Source organism: Pipra filicauda, unplaced genomic scaffold (assembly GCF_003945595.2).
Source record: "Pipra filicauda isolate LSUMZ 115617 unplaced genomic scaffold, ASM394559v2 scaffold122_size2191957_pilon, whole genome shotgun sequence".
NCBI classification, from domain to species: Eukaryota; Metazoa; Chordata; class Aves; order Passeriformes; family Pipridae; genus Pipra; species Pipra filicauda.
Window position 1 is genome coordinate 352,872 of NW_024103685.1, and position 21,159 is coordinate 374,030.

A 21,159-nucleotide genomic window follows, 5' to 3' on the forward strand; every position below is an offset into this window, starting at 1 on the left:
TTATTGTAGCATTCTGCAAAACATACACTGAAGTACAAAATTAAGTTTGTATCCCCAGTCATTCTTAAACCAACTTATAAAGGTCCACGTGAAAATAGTCTACTTACTTAGCAGTGAGAGCTTCTCATTGTGATTTAGCTGAGGGGTTGTAATCTACAAGTCCTTGCATAAATATGTCAAGCTGCATATTCACTCTATGTGTTAATTCTGAAAGTTTATACTGACAATTCACAAGCTGTTTGATCACATTTAGTAAAGAAGAGATAGTAGAAGAAAGAGAATTAAGGCTTACCGTGCTAGTAGCTATATTACCATTCGTTGGCTGCATACAAGAAAGGAGTGAGTAGGCAGCACAAGCAGATGTGGAACAGCTTCTCTGCGGGAAAGCCATTTGCCAGACACTAATTACAGGCTGGTTTAAAATCTTGGCAATAAGTAGTATTAATCATTAAAACCAAGGGTATTCATGTCATTTATGCAAATGCTTTATCCTGCTTTCTGTCTTGCCAAATTCTTAATACTTTCTTTTGGCAGGTGTTTTGGTGTGATCATACATTGAGAAGGTGTTTCTGTTCCATTTGTTACCTTTCAGTTTCATTTCATGGGAAGGAAAGAGATGGGAGGACACAGACATTAAAGAAGTTCCGTATTCCAACCTGCAAGACTAGATTTCTTTTGAACGACTTGGGCTCTTATTAAAGAACCAAACAAATAATTAAAATGTAAGGCATTTTAAGCCTTGTTCTACTCTATTTTTATGTGAATCTCAAGGAAGAGGAATAGATCTTAAAAATCAAGTCCTATGTTTTTGTCTGAGTTTGAAAAATGCTGAATAAAAAATCTGATCTCTTTATATCACAGCTACCGTACAAGTTTTTGAAGAATTTTGGTTTTAAGCTTGTCCTGATATTAAATACTTTTAGAATACCCATGTAGATCAACATAATTATGACACAGCTTCAGTGAGCTTTTATATTATTTTTACGCTTTGTGTAAGCACTTCAGACAGTGAAGATTGCCTAGAGCGATCATCTCTTACAACTTTAAGGCAAAATTTTGAGCCTTTGGTTGCTTTGTAAAATAAGTACATCCAACTTCTTTTTCTTTTTCTTTTTTTTTTTTCTTTTCTTTTTTTACTGGAGTGCTTTTGTTACCGATCTTGGAACAAACAACTCAGTGTATTTCCAAGAAAAATACATCTGCGGACTTGGCTGTTGAGGGTAATTCTAAAAAGCTCCAAAGCATTCCATAAGGGAGAGGATAGAATGTATCAAATATTTTGTGGGGAGCCTGCATTGGCATGATAAATATGTTTTGCATGTTACAGTGGAGATGTAGCAAAGAATAATTACTGACTACCTTTTTGAATTTGTAGACTATTTGTAGACTATATCTGTAGACTATGAATGGATGTGGAGATCAGTAACATTGATATCAAGAACTGTCCTTTATCACTTCCACTTTCATGTTCTGTGTACTTACGTATTCTGTCAGGAAGTAAAATTGCATTGAAAGTGGAGAGATAGATGTTAAAATTACTTCAGTAGATGCTTTTTTTTGCTCATCTTCATACCCAAAAAATGAATAATTCCTTGTATTAAGGAAGAAAAAATTTGCATTGCCTTGAATGTAATTTAATCTTGAGTCATGGACTAAACCCCATATATTTCACAATTTTGCAGAAAGTGAAATCACCACCCTTGGGAGGTTAGGAGGTCCAGTTGTATTTGCAACGTGCTTTTTGTCTTTTCAGTAGTGCTCAGGGCTGTGGTCAGCACTTGGCCAATGCAAATAAAACCTCCTCATCACGCACAGCCTACAAAATCACTTGGAATGTGCCACGATGGAGGCAGTGAGAATAGGAAGTTGTAGTGGTTTGAACCTTGTTTTCCCCAGAGACTAAGAGAAGTGGTAGACCCCAAGGGGTGGAAACCCCTGGAAGTTTTGAAGTTCTGCCCAATGGGCGCTCCTGCAGAAATGTAAACATACCACAACCAGACCGGAAAAGAAGAGTTGTAGTTTGGTTGGAGGAGAGGTGGCCATGTTGTAGAGCCACGAGGAAGGGGCTCTGAGCCCCTTGGGGCCTCTGGCCCCCTCCCAGCCCCTGGCTGGGGGGCTGCAGGGACCTGGAACAGCATAAAGCTGGGCTAGGTGCCTGTAGTTATGCCGGGAGATGTTTTCTCCATGGGCACAGAGCAGCAGCCGACGCTGACCAGAGAAACGGTGGCAGAGAGCCAGAGATAAGACCTGAACTGAAGAAGCAGCAGAAGCAACATGCAGCACCAGAGAAAGGACTCCTGGAAGGAGAGCCGAGGAAAGGAGAGCCAGCAGCTGAGAGTTACAGAGTTCTTGGGGGTAAGACTGTACCACACTCCCCCAAAACTCCCTTGAGACCCCTCTTGGAGAAGAGGGACATGGACTCCTATTTTGGAGAGCAGTTTTGGACATGCAGCACTGGAGAGAGAGAGGAGCTGAGAAGCTCAGAGCGTCCCGGAGCTGGACCGGGACGGCCAGATGGAATGTGGGGGGAGTTGACCTTGGCTCCCCCCTCGCACTGCTGCCACGGTGGCAGCCTGAGAGACAGGGCACAGAGGCCCTGCAAGAGATACCAGACCGTCACGAAGACCCCCCTGTGTCTTCGTGATATGACGTGGTGATACGACCTTGTCTGGGGTTACGAAGCCCACGGAAGACCCCTCGGTTGTGAGGCGATGGGGCCGAGGGAGCTTGAATACCTCCCTCGTGGACGCTGGCAGAAAGCCAGCTATCAGCTGCTGCATGAGATGAGAAGAAGCCTGCTGCCTCAGAAGATGCTGCTGTTCAGAGACTGGAAGGGATCTGTCCTTCTTTCCCTCCTGGACTTTTATTTGGAGGGGAGAAGAGATCTGATCCATTGTAAATACTATATGTCATGGTAGAGATAGTTTGTGATCGTGTGTATAATGTGATATGGTATTTATTTGTATAGTCATTGTAATATATTTCCCTTTCCCCCACTTTGGAGTCTGGTGTGTTTTGTCTGGAAAAACCTCTCTCACATTAGGTTGAGATGTGGGAGGGGGGATGGAGCTAGGGAATTGGATGTTGGGACTATCTCAAACCATGACAGAAGTGTAAGAGCAGGATAACTCCTTCTTTTAAGGTTGCATTCTGCCTGAATGCAATGCCTGATTTGCATTTATTTATTTATTTATTTCCCTGTTTGCTTATCTTGGCAGTAGTATAGTCTGATATGGAGTGGGGGTGGAAGGAAATATTTCTGTAGCTTTCATTACAGGAAGCTTTTTCCCAAAGACAGTTTGGTTATGGTTTCTTTGACCTGCTTGCCATGATCATTTCTAAAGGCTACTTATCAGATGTGCTGTTTTATTAGCATACTTGATATGTTAATCTCTTGATAGATGACCTCCTTTGGTCATGGTCAAATAGGCAAACTTCAAAATAGTTTCTTTTACACAATTCCTTAGTCTGAATGAAAGTGATGGACAAAATTGAACACTTGATTGTTAAGCTACTCTTATAAGCAGTCATTAGCCTTTATTTTAGCTGTTTATTGAAAGCAGCTTTTGAAAAGTACTGCCGTTCAGTGTAGTAAGGCTGCAGAAAACAACATTCATGATAAATGATTTTTTGACTATGGTTGTAAAGATTAGGAATGCAAAATGAGCTGTCTGCTTCTTTAATAAATGCAAAATATCCTTACTGTCTGTTACCAAAGGATAAAATAGGAACATTTTTTAAAGTCTTAATGGCTTTATCCTAGTGGCCAATAACAGAGTATGCTTTTACTGTTTAAACAGGATAACTTAAAACTAAAAAGGCTTACGATTGCTATGTAGGACTATATTCAAGTACAGTACCAGTCTCGTGCAAAGTTTTCTAATCAGTCTTAAGAATTTGCTTGTTTAACAGTATTCTCTGTAAAGATAACACAGTATGTTATCAAGTTGGCAAAGGCTTTGTTTCAGTCTGCTGTTCTTAATACAATGTGATCTCCTAGCTTCTGCTAGGAATTGTGGTGTTTGGTTTCTTTTCCTCCTTGATAGCTTTTAGATTGGTTGGGGTTTCTGTTTTAGTGGTTTTGGTTTGGTGGGGGTTTTTTTGGATAGTGGCTTAGCTGCTTCACCTGCCAGCTTCCTCAGGACTTCCTAATATCTTTCTTCCGATCCAATGGACTTGTGCACCTTCAGGTTCTTTAGATCTGAACCTGATCTTCTCGTACAGTAGGTGGTTCTTCATTCTCCCAGTCCCTGTCATTGTCTTCTGTGACTTGGGCAGTGTTGCTGGAGCACTTGCTGGTGAAGAATGAGGCAAATAAGTTGTTGAGTGCCTCAGCCATCTCCATATCCCAGGTAACCTTTTTTTCTGTCTGGAGAGGGCCTAAGTTTTCTCTCGTTTTTCTTTTATCTCAGCATAGCTATAGAAACTTTTTTTGTTGCCCTTGACATCCCTGCCCAGATTATTCTATCAGGGTGTTAGTTTTCCTAACCTGATCACTGGCTGCTCATACAGTATTCCTGCCAGGCTACTTGTCCTCGCTTCAACCCTCTGTAGGCTTCCTTTTTGTATTTGAATTTTTCCAGGAACTTCTTTTTCATCCATGGGCCTCCTGGCACTTTTGCCTGACTTCCTCTTTGTTGGGATGCATCACTTCTGAGCTTGGAGGAGGTGATCCTTGAATACTAATGAGCTTTCTTAGACCTGTCTTCTCTTTGGGGCTGTATCCTATGGTAATCTAAGGGATAGATCCCTGAAGAGGCCACAGTCTGCTCTCCTGAAGTCCAGGATAGTGAGTTTGCTGTCCACCCTTCTTGCTGCCCTAAGGATCTCAAACTCCTCCATGGAGTCCCTGAAGCCAAGACTGTCCTTGAGCTTTACATTTCCCACCAGCTCCTCCTTGTTGGTGAGAACAAAATCCACCATACGACCTCTTCTTCTTGGCTTCTCTGTCAATTGGAGGTGGAAGTTATCATCAATGCATTCTAGGAACCTCCTGGATTGCTTATGCCCTGCTGTGTTATCCCTCAAACAGATACCGGGGTGAGGACCAGGACTTCTGAATGTGAGGACGCTCCTGTCTGTCTGTAGAAGCCCCATCTCCACAGTCTTTCTGGTCTACCTGTAGCCGATCCCCACTAAAATGTCACCTAACCCTGCCCTCCGTTTAATCCTGACCCATAAGCTCTTAGTCAGCTCCTCATCCATCCCCAGGTGGAGCTCTGTTCTGGTCATTGAGACTCCTTGTCTGCCTTGCCTGTTGTTCCTAAAGAGCCTATATTCTTCCATTCCAACACTCCATTCAGAGAAGCCATCTCACCACGTCTCTGTGATGCCTTCCTGGAAACTGTAGTTCAAAGGCTTCTTCACCTTCTTGGCAAACCTGTGCCCAAAGATGTTCTTCTCCTTTTCTGATAGATGGACCCCAGCAGACCAGGTTTCTCAAAGGGAGTCCCGTGGTCTTAAGCAGCCAAACCTCTGGTTGTGGCACCAGTTATTGATTTTCCATTTTCAACTGTCCCTTTCAAACCCTTCCCTTTAACTGGGAAGATTGATGTAAAAACTGCCTGTGCTTGAGTGCCTTACCACTGCTCCCAGGGCTTGGTGATCCTTCTTGATACTCCTCAGGCTGTTCCTGGCTGTATCACTGGTGCCCACTTGAAATAACAGCAGCGGATAATAGTCAGTGGACTGTATCTTTTTGCATACTGTGGCACTCAAATGACTGATAGCCATCAAGTAAGCCTTATTTTTTGTACCTTTCTTTGCATTATTTGTATGTCAATATTTATATAATAGCAAAGGACAAGATCTCAGGCTTTTTTTTTTTTTAGTCATTATTACATCAAAAACAGAGTAGGATAGGGTTTCTTAAGTCATTGTCCCTAAAAATCAGAACCCCAAAGCAACTTTCAGTGCAGCTGCACTGTTGGCAGAAACAGGAGTCTATTTCAGTGGCTGTTCTGACAGCTATTCCTGTGTGTCACAGCAATAAAATAGACATGGATCTAATTCTGACCTGGACCAGAGGGAGAGGATGCTTGTGCAGCTCCAGAGCTGCAGCACCATTACAGGACAGATTTGCTGCCTGACAGAGGGCAACTGCCTCCTGAGCTACTCTCTTGTCCTTATTCCATCAGATGTATGGGGTGACCTGTAGGGCAAGAAGAGTATCTGGGTCCCTTCTGTAGAGATTTTAATTTCCTTGAATGCAGGAGGAAAATATCTCTCTATCCTTAGTAGCGTTCACAGCTAGAAGGATTTTATTTTAATTACATTATTATTATTTATTTAATTACAATTTTATTGTAATGAAAATATAAGGAATAAATGATTCTTCCCTCAAATGATGCTGAGGAGTCTGCTGTGATAATCTGATCCTAGGGCCAGATGGACAGACTGTACCCTCCAGTTGCACCACTGTAAAGCGGAAGGTGTGGCTGTATGTCTCTTTCCTGCCTTCTTTTAGTTTGGGTTTTTGAGGGTTTTTTCCCCCTCACGCTTTTTCTCCTAGCCACAGACTGCCTGAGAAATACACTGCTGTTGCTTTATTGATTTGATACAACTCTGCAACTCTTGTTGTTTTAGTTAGTCTTTTATGGTAGTCAGTATAGGTAATGTGCTTATCTACCTATGTAGGATGTGTACTAAAAGAAGCAAGGGGCATGACTTAGCTTGATCTCCTGATGCTTTATAAAGGCAATTTTTTACTCTGTTTTTTGTTTCTCATCTGTTGAGTAATATCTATTTTTTTCTTCTTCTCAAGCTTGAAATAGCTTTTAAAAAAATCCTATTATAATACTGGATTTAGCAGAAATTGCAAGTGAGCAGTTTTCCCTCTCTGTAAACAAAAGGTGATTTTTCAGACTAAGATTCAAGGAAATTTACATATTCTTATTTTGCCTTTTTTCCTTCTCCATCTCTAGGTACAACAACAACAACAAAAAGACTAAAAGCATGGAGTGGCAAAGAAGTTAGAAGAGAATGGTTTTGCAGAGTTAAGTGCAAGAGTAGTTTATAAGAAGGTTTCTTTGCCCTCAGTGGTTCCCTTTTTCTGTAGACTTTAGTCATGGCTACATCTTTCAGTGTACACTGAAAATGACACTTTAAACGCCGTATAAGGCTTCAGTATGATTTTCTTATCTGTTTTTCAAGAAATTGTAGGCAAATTTGGATATTTCAACTAAGGTAGAACAGGTCAAATACTTCAGGAGCAGAATGAATACCTAAGGCTGTCATTCAGTTGCCCTGTCAGCTAAACTGTAGTAAGTTTAGAAGAGAAACCAACAGACTAAGGGCAACTGAGATTTTTGTGAGATGTTTTGGTTTAGTGATAAGGACAGTCATCCTGATTGTACTCTTCTTCCCTATTTGAGCAAGGAAGTTAAATTGAATTTTCTTTCACTTGGGTTACCTGTTTTCTTCCACTTTACCTATTTGCATGCTGGCCATTCAGTTCTACTCTGTTGTGTCAGTGTAGCTCTCAAATAATTGCATAAAATTTAAATGAAGTTTATAACTAATATCAGTATTTCTTTATATCAGTGTAAATGGAAACAGCTCCTTGTTCAGGCCTGTATATAGCATTTGAATGTTTCTAGAGGGATGTGATCGAGTGAATTTTCCAGTCAGTGAAATATTTGAAAATAACAATTCTGGCTTGTTGTACAATTGCTGAAAATCTAGAATCGTATTTGTCATTTTTCCTAAGTACGTGAGATCATCTTCTCATATTGATGAAGAGTTTTAATGGTTTTAAGCATAATTTACCTTACTTATACTTCCTTTAACTTTTTTTTTTAAACAACCTTTTAAAGGAATATGTTGATTTACCTTTGTGGATGTTGTTATGACACTAACCATGTTGTGACATTAACCAAGCCTCAAAGAGAAAAGTATTGTCCCTTGACAACTTGATACAACTTCACTCAACCAAAACATTACTTCAGGTAGTGTCTTTTCACTGTGCTATACTTTTATAGCTGTATCCCATGTCGCTTGGCAAGCAATGGCCAACACTGTAGTTTTTCTTGTTTCGGCTTGTGAAGTACATTGTGAGTGTGTACAAAAGGTCCATAAATTCTTCCAGAAATATTTTTATTGATCATTAACCTAAACAATTTAAATTTAGATGGGTGTTTTTTTATGTAAGGGTTTTGGGGAGCAACAATGCACACTGCTGTGACATGAAGTATGGCTTATGTAGATTGAATTCCAGCTCCCAATGAAAGGTTTTTCAGCCCTGCACATTTTTTTGGGAGGGGCTGGGGGTGGTTTTTTACCCTGCACAAGATATTCTCTTTATTAATGAATTCATTTGATGTACTAACCATAGGAATTGGTGAGAATTCCTCCACTGTTGTCTGTGGAGCCCCCTGTCTCCCTTTCTGGGCTGAAAGCAATGTGATCAGTGAAAGGATCAGAGAATTGTGAAAGCACCAAGGATAGTTTAATGGCTAAACATGTAGAAGCTATCCTAGATCATGACTTATTTTCTTGTATTTATAGTCATATGACGGCAGAGGAGCCATCTACCCTTACATTGGAAAAGTGGTTTTAATTTTCTAGCCACTCTACATGTGTATTTAACCTTACTTGCAAAAGAATTAGGTGTTCAGAGTTGTACCAGAAATAAATGAGACCATTTGAACACCGGTAGTGTTGTGTAAAACTAGGTACTTTAAGATGAAATGCTGATGGTTTTGGAACTTAAATATTCAAGATAGGATACTTTAGTGTTAAAATGTGCTCTCTACAGTTCCCCATTTATATAAAACCCTCTGTACAGCTACTTGTGGAGATTTTACCGTAAATGTTAATGAATTTCTCATGTGGTGGTGATGAGCATGGCAGATGAAGTCAGTAGGAAGTTAATAATTCACAAAAGGTTTTTAGTGATGTGCAGTAAATAAGACACAGGCTAATCAATTGATGAAGAGAGGAAAAAAAACCACACTGATTAACTGACTGTTAAGGTCTTTGTTTTAACCTGAGTATGATAGAGTCCTGATTAAAATATGTGGTGATGTAGTTAAAGGTTATTTTCTAATGCGTGTAAGTAGGTTAGTTATGATTGCACATGGAATACTTTGTGATACTACCCCACTTCAGAGTGTTTTCTAGAGTAGACAATATTGTGCTGTGTTCCACTTAGAATTTCCTAGGTCGAAATCAATTATATTTATAAATTACTTTTTAATATCAATTATATGGATACAGTAATCTTCTCAGGGTTGAAGTTACTTTCAGATTGGTCTTTTCTTCCTTTGGCAAAGATTTCTCTATTTCAGTCAAAATTAGAACTGCTGGCATGGGTATATTTTATTACATTCAATAATCAGTAAAGTAGTCACGGTAGGCACTTTTCCGGGGGGTGGTGTTTGCTGACAGCATTTCTTTGATTACCTGTTTCAACTTCAGGTCTCCTCCAGTCATTACTGGCTCCATTAATGCTGTCGATTCTGATTTCTCCCTTGTCATGGCTTACATCTGACATTTACCTTTCTTGATTCCTCATTCCAGAGTCTGCCTAACTCCGGCTCAAGTGTCTTGTCAGATGTGGTGCTGTTTTCTTCTTCTGGGTCTTCTATTCTCATGTTTGTGTTCAACAGCAGATGAATTGGGAGTGGTGGGGAAGGATGCCCTATTTTTGGGTCTAACTGGCACTATAACTTTAAAAACAGCATGCTGCAAAATTTTGTTCAACTACCTCTATGTAGGCAGATATATTGAGAGAATTTACATCTGTCCTTGTTGAACTGATACACACATGGAAAGCTTTCCAAAGCCTGTTGCTTGTCTGCATTTCGATAGATTTGTGCAAGAGCAGTAGTACAAGGTGCACATTGATACTAAGGCCTCCTGCCACATTTCAATTACCAATTTACATACATGAGGTACTGCTAATATTTTTTAAAGGTAGCAACACAGAATATTTTACTCTAACCTTGTTCTAGAAATGTTTGAGTCATTTCTTCAGAAATTTCCCCAAATATACTAGGCAATTGTATGAGAAGATAAACTAAATTTTAGCAAATATTGTAGCGGCTGGAAACAGGAACTTACAAGGGCAAATAATGGGAAACATAGGACTTCCAGCTTTGTCACTGTTGTATGTCAGCTTGATGCAGGGCTTTTTTAATGTTATTAATATTTGTTGTACAGTAATAGGATAATTGTGTACCATTAAAATAAGACTATTTTCAACCTTTATTTGGAGGACTGCAGTGCTTAAAAGTTGGAATTTCAGGCATATATTAGATTTAATTTAAATTTTAAGCATAGGTTTTTGTTTCTCTCTAGGCCTGGATCCTCAGTATTTGCTAATAGTTTAGTTGGAATTGTTTTCAGTTACAGGCAAATAAAAAAACATAAACTGTAGATTACTCAAATGTGAGATTATTAAGGACTGGTATTTACAATAACATGACTGTATCAAAACTATAATCTTGACAGTGTTTCTCTGAACATTTGAAATTGGTTACACCCATCTTTTGGCCACATAATGCAGGGCCTCAGTTCTTAGGCGTGAATTATATTTACAGGGATGATGCAGCCAATTTTCCTCTTGCTGCATCATCTGCTTCAAATGACTTATTACCCACATTCTTACATGCTGGTTACTGCCTTTTGAAATCCTTAGTCCTTCACTATAAAATGCTGTTTTTTCTACAGAAAAGGAAATACTTTGCAGCTGCAATAGATGTCTCAGCAAATAAGTTCCAGGTATCTAGAATGGAGTATTGCTTTGAATGATTGAGTCTTGATGAAATATTTTCTAGTTTGCTTAAAGATTACCAGACAATACTGACATTTTAGGAAAGACTAGTAAAACAAAATGCTTCAATAAAACATTTAGAATTCACTTTTTCCAGGGTAGAAATATTTTTGGTAAATACTTCCTCTGAAAACTGTAGTCTGTACTGGAGTAAGACAAGGCCATCTGGGACAGTATCCGCACTATCCTGTTATGCGTAAACAAAGGGTAGATAAGGAAGAGAGGTTATTTAGTGGGATGATAGTGAAACCTCAGTAGAGCATATTCCCAACCTCTCAAAATACACAGCACATGCTCTTCCTGAGCTATTAGTGGGGTCAGTGCATTTACCAGGCATAATAATAAACACTCAGGGAAGAAAAAAATTGCTTTTTGAACCCTGTGTAACCTTTTAGTATCCATAACATTTCACTGGAAGAATTATCATGGCATAAATTGGCACTGTGAAAAGAGCCACTTCTTCTGATGATTTTGCATCTGTCATACTGTAATTTCATTTTGTATCTCCTAAACAGTGAAGCATCTTTCATCTTTGTATTGTTCAGACTACTACAGCTGGAGTACTTAACACAGTAGTGTATTCAAAATACTGTAAGCTTCCATTAAGTTTTTGGGGTACAATGTACTTCTCCGTATACTGTCTATATAACTCATAAGTGTGCCCTTTCATATCCAATTTTTAATGCACTTTTTTTGTTCTGATATTAAGCAACTGTTGCTACTGTATCCTGTTTTCAGCCAGTTTTGCTATGCAGATTTCAGCATAGCTTTGATCAAAGGCATTGGTTTATTCTAAAGTATACTTTAAAATAAAATATGTATCTGGGTTGATGGTTCATCGCAGTTGAGACAGCACTGTTTGAAAAGAACAACATTATTAAGTTCGATAGAAATGGTGATGGGCTTTTAACTACAAATGTGCTGCCAGGCTGTGTGGCAATGATTGCTCTGTATAATACATTTTTTAAAATTATTTCGGATAGCTTAATTTACTCTGTTTGTTGTCAGGCTTTATCATTTGTGGGAAGTTTGGGTTTGGGTTTTTTTTCCCTAGCTCTAGTTATTGACCTACTTGTCTGTTTTATAAATAAAAATAGTTTTTCTCCTTTAGAGACAGTCTACCTGTGTAAACTAAAACATAGTCTTTGACTAAGAAATTTTTCTAGTTTTCTAATTTATTTATATCTTCTTGGAGGTTTTCATATGAAATTCCAATTAGAGCAGGAAGGCTAAATGGTGCAAATGTTGTTATGATAAACAGATGGGAGATTTTAAAAGGTAGTCAAATATAAACACAGTGAGGAGCTTTGATATTGAACAGCATGCTTGCTGTCAAACATCCGTTTAATTTACTTGTTAAAAGCTGGAACCTAGGCTGGCCATTTTTGATACTTCCTTTTCCTTTCTTAAAGGAAATGGAAAAATGTCATTTGATTGACCCAGTTTATCTTCTTGTTTTAAACTAGATAAAATTAAAAATACAAATATTAATTCCTTCAAAGGTGCCGAATACACTTTTAATTATTAAAACACTTATTTGATAACTAGATCTCTTTAAATTTTATTTCAACAAGTTCTTATTGTAGATGTAATTTTTAATCTTTATAGTTTCAAGGAATAAAGTATTTTAGAGATACTGTATCACTTCCTTAGTTGAGTTGGATAACAATAAGTAGACATAAGTTTCACTTGAAGAATGTGTTGTGATACAGTTGTGGAAAGATAATCCTATCATAGGTATCATTATAGAAGGGAACACTGTTGCAATGCATATTTTTTATTAAGTAACTCTTTAGCACATTAAATCATTCTAAATTCTGCTATGTGAATTGCAATATTTTTTTTTTAATTCTTTTGACAGCTCTGCTGTTACATTTTAGCACCTGCCATGGTGTGCTTTTGACTCACTGTTTTGTAAATATCTGCTTTGTCATTTCACATGCAGTTTTGACTTAACTCAGTCCTTTTTATAAGTTTTAGAGACTTGTGGTGTCTCTTCTTGATTGTAGTTTGTCTAACACAACAGTGTCATCTTAGTCACTGCTTCCATGTTAGTCTCGATTTTGGGGACCTCGCTGAATTCTTATTATTATACAGACTATGCTCAAGTCCACTACAGGCTTATGTCTACTTACGGTATATTTGCTAACCTTGCATAAATTCACTAAATGACATATAAATAAAAGAGAAGAGAAATGCCAGCTCTTTGGTACTGCAAGAAATCTAGGCTGGTTGCTTTTGATTTTCTTTAGCCTCTCTTTTAATGAGTACAGAGCGGTTATGAATGAATGAAATAATTGCTTTGACTTGCATTTCCTTTAAGAGACATTTGGAATACTTCTTAAAAGTTTTTCCAACTATCAGCCATTGAATACTCTGAAGAGAGCTTTTAATCATATTTTTGTCCAGTTTCAAGTAGGTCATACTGTGTGAAGAAGTTTTCCATAAAAGATTTTATCTGGTTTTCAATTTTTGTTTTGTTATGTATTTTATTTTATGTGTAAGTATATAGTGTGTTGAGTTTTTTATTGGAAAATTAAGGTGAAGTTTTATAGGAGTGCTTTTTTCAGATTTGTCACTTCCAGATAACTTCTGATTTCTTAATTTTCCTCTGCTTTGTTTGCAATACTAGATGTGCACTGTTAAATTTCCAAGATGTAAGTTTTATTGAGAAAATCTGAGGTTAATAAGAAGCAAAAGTTCCTTTAATTTAAGCTTTCATTTGGTGCTGTACAGAGGACTTGAGTTTAAAACCAAGTGAGGTTGTTCTTTTTTACAGGAAAATGTAATGACACAGATGCAAGTTAGTTGCTGTATTTTGTGAATGTTTGCCACGTTGTTTATTGATTGTGGTAGTAAAGCATTAATGTAGCAATTATCTTGATAATAAGCAGTCAAATGCTAAAAGCTTTCTGACAACTTGACATATGACTTTGGCATTAGCTAGCTGCTTGTTCCTTTTGCAGAAGGTTACCAATTAAATTTGCCTACTTGCATGAAGCAGCCTGAGAGTATGTAAATCTGAAGCCTGTCGCTTCCTGTGATTGCTGGATTTGGTACATGTTACTGAGAATGCTGTATTTTCAGAGGCTTTTTGTATTCTGCTCACAGTGTTCGCTGAGCAGAATCTGTAGCTAAAAATAACTAAAATGAATTTCTCTGTCTCTCTTTCTTTCTCACTGCAGGATGACGTAACTGTGCCAGGGATTTATCAGCTAAGCAGAAAATGAGCTTAACATCCTGGTTTTTGGTGAGCAGTGGAGGCACCCGACATAGGCTGCCACGAGAAATGATTTTTGTTGGAAGAGATGACTGTGAGCTGATGTTACAGGTAATTGCATCAACCTTCCACGTGCAACTGCTCAAATTGTGAACTTAATGCGCCAATGTCATGTATTCCTTTTGATAAATAATTTCCCCAGATGTTGTGGGAGCAATTGTTTCTGTGATTTTTTTTCTGTCCATAGAATAAAATTTAGTTTAAATATATTGCCATCAACCACACAGTTACCGTTGAAGTGCAGAGAATCACATTTTCTTTAAGTCATGTACAGAATAGAAGATGAAATAAATTTCACAATATGATCAGTTCAGAAAGTACACTGTGTTCCATAAAAAGTAACAATGTTAAGTGTTCCGGATGCTTTTGAAAAGAGCCCTATTTTTCTGCAACTTGTAATCTAATTTAGTCACTTGATTTGATGTAACTCTATCCCTGTGCCCTGATTCTGTTATACAAAGGAAAATGAAAGTAGTAGAGACGGGTATTTCTCTATCCTAAGGAAGTTGAATGACTCAGTTTCAGTGGAATTGTAAATATACAAGTTAAAATAGCTTGATACTTTAGTAGCTTCCTCAACTTTGAGGATCACTATGCAGAATTTTAGATGTGTATAACTCTGTTGTTATGTACAGTGTTGCATGCACTTTGCCCTATCAAAGCTGTCCTCTGAGCTGCCTTTTTCTAAAATATGTTTTTAAAATGGTTAATGGTAACATTTTGGGAGTTTCTTCTTAAATTCTTTTCTTTGTTTTCTGTAGAGCTCTTAAGAAGATTGAACTTCAAAACTAATATTCTCAACCCTTCCAGCCCTTCAATAAAATACTTTCTTTTGAATTTTTTGTTCCCAAAAGTTGCGTATGCAGCCATTAATGGCCAAATTAGAATCTTACTTGCAAATGAAGTGCCTAGAGACCTAATTTTATGTGTATTACTCAGAATGTAATATCTCTAGTAAACTGCATTTGACTCTCAGCCTCAGAAGGCATCCAGAGGTTTTATTGATGATGTTAGAAAGCAGTTGAAAATACTCTTGATTTCTCTTTAAAGACAGGCAGGATGATGTCTTGGTGATTTATGTGGGAAATATTAAAAAACCCCAAACAAATGATGAACACAAAGGGAAACCCACCAACATCCAAAATAACAACACAAGAAAAGCAACCAAAAAACCCCACCCCACTGGTTCTTGCTGAGTAGGGTATAATAAAAAAATACTTCTATTTTACTAGTAGCTTGTTTTAAAGGGTTCTTGTCTCTGAATAAGGAACTGTTTTCTTTCTTCTCTCTCTGCTATGCCATCTGTAGTTGATTAGTCCTTAGAGTGAAGCATTTATTCTTTTGTGTTACTAAACTTTACCTTCAAAGGTAGCTACCTGTTTGATTAATATTATGAATAGATTTAAGTTATTTACAAATGTTATTTGTTGTGTATTGACTTCAGAGTTAGTAAAAAGAATCAAGGGCCTGGTGATTTCCAAGAATATTCTCTTTAGCCTGCTATTATGTTAGGTCTACATGCCAGCATGACTGTAACACCACACAGTGCTTCAGGGGGAGGAACCCACCAAAAGAGAAGCTAATAATGTGTTCTTGTTCTGTATGTATAGCTCTTTGTGTAGGACCTTCCTTTCCACTCTTGACAACTTAGTTGTTCTCATACTGCAAAGCATGTGGACAATGCATGATAAAGAAAGCAAAATTTAATGCTTTTATTCATAATTGCTTTAGAGAAAACATGTTATAAAAACCTTAATAAAAAGCATTTCAACTCCATTGCATGCTTGATAGACCTCAGATCTGTACCTAACACTGTTGTTCAAAGAGGTTTTGTTCACATCTGGGAATACAGATTTGCTTTAAATGTGTTATTTTGTAAATATGTTCAAACATAGTGAGAAGTCTTTGTGTTTAACTAGCTACTCCAGTGCATCTAGCTTGTGGATAAATAACGCATTTTCTTTCACCATTATGTTTAGAAATTTTGCATCTTGATGGGGAAATCACCTCCAAGAAATAAAAATATCTACATTATTCACAATATCGTAATTATTTGCAAAGAAGACTACATTTATTTTCTGTATTCTGAATATTTTATTACTAGTCTGGATTGAATTGAAGAGTGTCTTAACGCAGTTATTCTGTGATTTTTATCATTCTGCAGTCATATATAAATCTTTGTACTGTATCTGGCTGGGCTGTTTCTTATAGAAGCCCTTAGGCAGTACTGTGTTTTGTATTTGTGACTGTTGATAACACACCAATACTTTAGGTATTGCTGAACAGTGTGTGCACAGTTTCAAGGCATTCTCTCTTGCTCTGTTCCTTCTAATCAGAGAATGGTTTGAGTTGGAAGGGACTTTAAAGATCATCTCATTCCAACCCCTGGACCATGGGCAGGGACATCTTCCATTAGACCAGGTTGCTCAGAGCCCCATCCAACCTGGCCTTGAACACTTTCAGGGATCAGGTATCCATAGCTTCCTTGGGCAACCTGTTCCAGTGTCTCCGGTGTGGGGGGATGCACGAGAAGTGGAGAGGGAACACAGTGAGGACAGCTGACCTAAACTGACCCAAGGGATGTTCCGTGCCATATAATGTCATGCTTCTCAATAAAAACTGAGGGAGAGGGGCTCTGGGGAAGGTACCCACTACTCAAATACTGTCTGGACACTGGGCTGCCTGTGGGAGGTGGTGAGTGATTGCCTTTGCATCACTTGGTTTGTTTTATTTCTTTCCTCTTCCTGTTTCCTTCGCTGCTTAAACTTGACCCATGAGCTTTTTCGCTTTTGCTCTTCCTGTTCTATCCCACATCCCAGTGGGGGGAGGGGAGAGTGAGTGAGCAGCTGTGTGGTACTTAGCTGCCAGCCAAAGCACCACAGTCTTATAAGAAGTAATTCTGATAGTCCTTAAATTTGAATGGAAGGCTGCAGGAACAAATCCAAAGGAAAAATGGCATTTAAAAGATTTGCACAGTCTTTGCACCTGTAAAGATCAGCTGCAATTAATAAAAATGTGTCCAATTATATGCAAGTAATCTCAGCCCGAGAAGTTCTACAGAATTTCAAGTGTTTCTCTAAAAGCCACAGACTTGAGTAATTATTCTTAACATTTCAGATGTGACAAAGTATCATGAAGCTTTAGAGATCTTTTTTTGTCATTTCCATTTTAAAGTATTTTTAACAGGACATAGCACATAAAGTTAAGAAAATAAATTACTATTAATGCAGTCTGTATTTGAAGAACAACACTGAAAGAAGTTCAGATTTTTTTTCAAGAACCCCGGTAGCAATAGGGTAATTCTTGATGTATTGCTGCATCACTTTAGTGTGGAAAAGTGTAATCTTTGCTTGACATTGTAGGCTCAGGAGAACACCCACACCAGTGAATTTGGTTGTATTGAGCTAGCTTGTTTTCACTTGAAAGGTTACTAAGTTAGTAGAAAATGAACTATACTACCATATCTTCATATGCCATTAAAAACACTCAACTGATGTAGTATATTAGTGCAGCTCATATTGGCAGGGAACTTGTTCATTTGTCTGTCTCTTCCTTGATTCTCCCCTCTCCCTTGATATCCTGCTTCCCCCCCATTGCCCCATTATACCACTCAAGAATGCAGAGCAAATTGGCTCAAATGAAAAGTCTAAAATAGTAAGTGTAAGCAGAAGAGGACTGATTTTGCTTCTTTGAGGAGAAAGGAGAGCAGTCATAAGATGGCATGGAAAGGAAGAATGAGGAAATAAATTGAAAACAAATAAGGAAAGTAATAGGAAGTCTGAAGATGTGGAGAAGGAATGAGGTGATAAACATGGAATTATGAGAAGGTGAAAGCATTTCCTTGTGAGTACTAGTTGTGTGTTCTGATGCCTTGAACTGGCTCATGCCCTGGCAACCTGGGACTCCTAGAACTGACACACCACAGGTGCTGGTACAGAAACAATCACAGAAGTCTTAGACAGAAATGTACCATTCTCTGTGCAATATTACAGAACAATGAGTTGAGTAGCAAGGATAGAAGATACCAACCTGAAACTAGAAAGAACGCTGTTGGAAGCTATGCCATCATGTTGGGACACTGCACTAGCAGAATTACTGGCAAACAGACTGAGATCAAGTATGTACAGCTGTAGATGATGAGCTGTGGGCTCCGTTCACTTGGGAACTGTTGTAGATGTCAAGGTGCCAACACATGCATGCATGAAGGAAACATACATCCAGCCCCACCTCTTCCTTGCTTGCCATCAGCAGCTGAGGCTGCCAACACTTGGCCACGAGCAAGTGCTGAAAGAGGGACTTAACTGTTAAGGAGGTGGTGTTCTTAGAGGAAATAGTAACAAGGATTGTTCCTCATCTGTGGGTTGATGTTTGGATGCAAAATAAAGAATTCATTAAATAAATAGATACTGAAGTGCTTAAGAAGGGATGGAGAGTCAGAACTGATGGGAATAGTAATTCAGGAACTGCTCCGACGTTTAGTGAAGAGGCTATCACTGATTGGCTCAGGAAACTGAGATCAAGGAGAAGCAATTTGAATGCTTGTACATTATAGTAATTATCCCAGATGTGTGACAGGAAATGGTGTGTTTCAGAGAGAAAAACAACACCCTAGAATCATGGTCATGTTTTGAAAGATGCATGTAGTTGAGAGAGAGAAATAAAGGTGATGATGATGATGTTAGATTAAACACTTGATGGTACTATGGTGAACTGGGAAAAAAAAATCTTTGGATAAGATATAGCTGGATCTGACTTGTATTTGGAGAACATTGAGAAAATAATTATTCTGAAATAATTTCAGGATTCCGCTGTGGGCACCCAGAGTTGGGTTGGAGAGTAACTTTTTTCATATGTGGGACTAACTTTTTATATAATTTCAATAAATGTACTATGTACAAAGAAAATAATCACACTGCTCTAAGAAATAGCCATTAATGCTATTTGCTTCATACCTTATTTTTCTATATATATATTTAGTCACGGAGTGTGGACAAGCAACATGCTGTACTTAACTATGATGCCTCTACGGATGAACACTTGGTGAAGGATTTGGGCAGCTTGAATGGGGTAAGTTAACATCAGAAATTGATAGCTCCCTGGGTCTTCTGTATGTTTTATTTGAAATTTCTTCAAGCAATTATTAATTGTACATTAAGATCTTTTTAATGCAAGATTGGAAATGGGGGAACATTCAGAAGGAAAATGTAGTCTTTGCAGGGTTTTTCCACTGCATGTTTTTTAAAGGACTGCAGTTAAGTCTATTAATAAGGGAGTCTTGGCAGTAGGAAAAAAAATGGGAACAGTAACAAAGAATATGTTATGCTTATGTATTTCAGAATTGTAGAAAAAAAAATCTTGAACACATTTAAAATCTTGGATATGCTTAAAAAAACCCATTTAAACAAATGGGTTTAAAAAAAATTTTAATCTCTAGAATGTCTCATTAATATATGGGTTTTATTTCATATACTACTCCTTTTTTTTCTTCTGTTATAATACAGAAAAGAGTATTAAACTGTACTTCATGTAGGAAAAAAATTACATATGCAATAACCATTGTGTGTGTTGCATGTAAATCTATTTAACTAATTCTCTATTTAGTTTTTCAGTAATTTAGTAATTTTGGTTAAAAATATCTATGATTAATTTCTATCAAGTGATTACAAACTAATACAGGAAAAAAAAAACTTTATGAGCAAAGTAAAGTTTCATATGGCATTTTACATTTTAAAGCTTTTCTAGGAATTGTGTATACCACAGTCTAGGTAAGCATCAATTTTTATAAAAGTTTTTGATATTACAATAGATAATTAAAATATAGTAACTGTCATATTTTTGTAGCCCTTTAGATACTTCTTTATGAACTGTTCATTTGCACTAGTTGTGGTTAACTTTAAATGTTTTGCTGTGTCATGAATGTGTACAGAATAAAATCATGAGTTCATCTGTGATTGTTTATTCAAATGAATATTTAGAAAGTTAATGATAGCGAATAGCTTTTTCAAATACTTAAAAAAATAGATGAAGAAATCTCAAGTTACTGCGCTTTCATCTTGAAGTGCATTTCAAAATAAAATTCCTGTCAGTCTGTCTCTATTAGCTTTTCTGTACTTTAAGGTAACTGACGCAGCCTTCCAAGAAGTCAGAGTCTCAACTCCATGTGAAACCACTGTAATCTGAAGGACTATATTCTTTGAACAGTTGTAGACATACAAGGGCTTTGGTCCTTAAATATTTAATATACCTCTGTGTTTTCAAAGTTGGTGCACTGTATCAAGGCAATGATGAAAAATAAATTCAGCACATAGAGATTTTTTGCTGAACCATTTAATTTTATTCCCTAATTCTCTAACTCCTGTAGTCAATAGGCATAACTTCAGATTTTTGTTGCCTTGTCACAAAACTGGAATTTAATAAATATATTTTAAAAGGCCTTTATACATCTTTTTTGCCTCTAATAAAGAGCTTTCAGTGATTTGCTTCGCTTGATCTGATTCATTCTCAAGTTTGAGGTGAAACTTCAGTTGCTCTTTAACTGTTTACTCAGAGACATCAAAGGAACTCTTTCTTCCCACAGTTTTAGGACAAAGAATATTAAGTCTTAAGAGTTCAGTCCTTGCTCTTTGTCTTCACAGTGCTTTCCTTACTATCACTTTCCCTCTATGCTTTTCTTACATACCTCTGCCTACCCGGTTTCAGGTCAAAAGAGAAAACACATTATTTCTATAACTCCATAATTAACTGTGTGACAGAACAGTGTATGCAATGCCTCAATACCATGCAGTGAACTGCTAACTAGGCAATAATTCTTCTAGTCTGTCTACTGTTTCCACTGAGAACACCACAGCCAAATGCCTCGTCTAGTGCTTCGGCAGCTTCTACCTTTTCTTATTTTGTATACTTCATCAAAAGATAAGATTTTCCTAGTATACAGGACTAGTCCATTCCTGGTGTAATGCACTTTAGGCACTCAAGATAATTCAGAGTTTAAGGGGAGATGGCTGCTACCAATGCATTTGTTTTGAGTGTTATGAGTCTTAACCAACTTCACTAGCTGGACTGTAATTGCACCTGATGCCCTAATACCTGAATATTTTTATATGCA

At 37.5% G+C, this 21,159-nt stretch overlaps 1 protein-coding gene across 10 annotated transcripts in view; it reads left to right on the plus strand.

Moving 5' to 3' along the window:
- The window catches only part of CEP170 (centrosomal protein 170), a 98,962-nt gene that overhangs the window by 11,892 nt on the left and 65,911 nt on the right, over positions 1-21,159 (plus strand). For 9 of the 10 annotated variants that reach the window (XM_039388581.1, XM_039388562.1, XM_039388569.1 and 6 more), the window contains exons 2-3: positions 13,960-14,105; positions 19,032-19,121. In XM_039388581.1, the coding sequence (XP_039244515.1) occupies positions 14,001-14,105; positions 19,032-19,121 (195 nt within the window). In that variant the 5' untranslated portion in view covers positions 13,960-14,000. Of the gene's footprint in view, positions 1-6,923; positions 6,995-13,959; positions 14,106-19,031; positions 19,122-21,159 lie in introns of all 10 variants that reach the window. The other variant, XM_039388566.1, reaches the window with a different exon arrangement.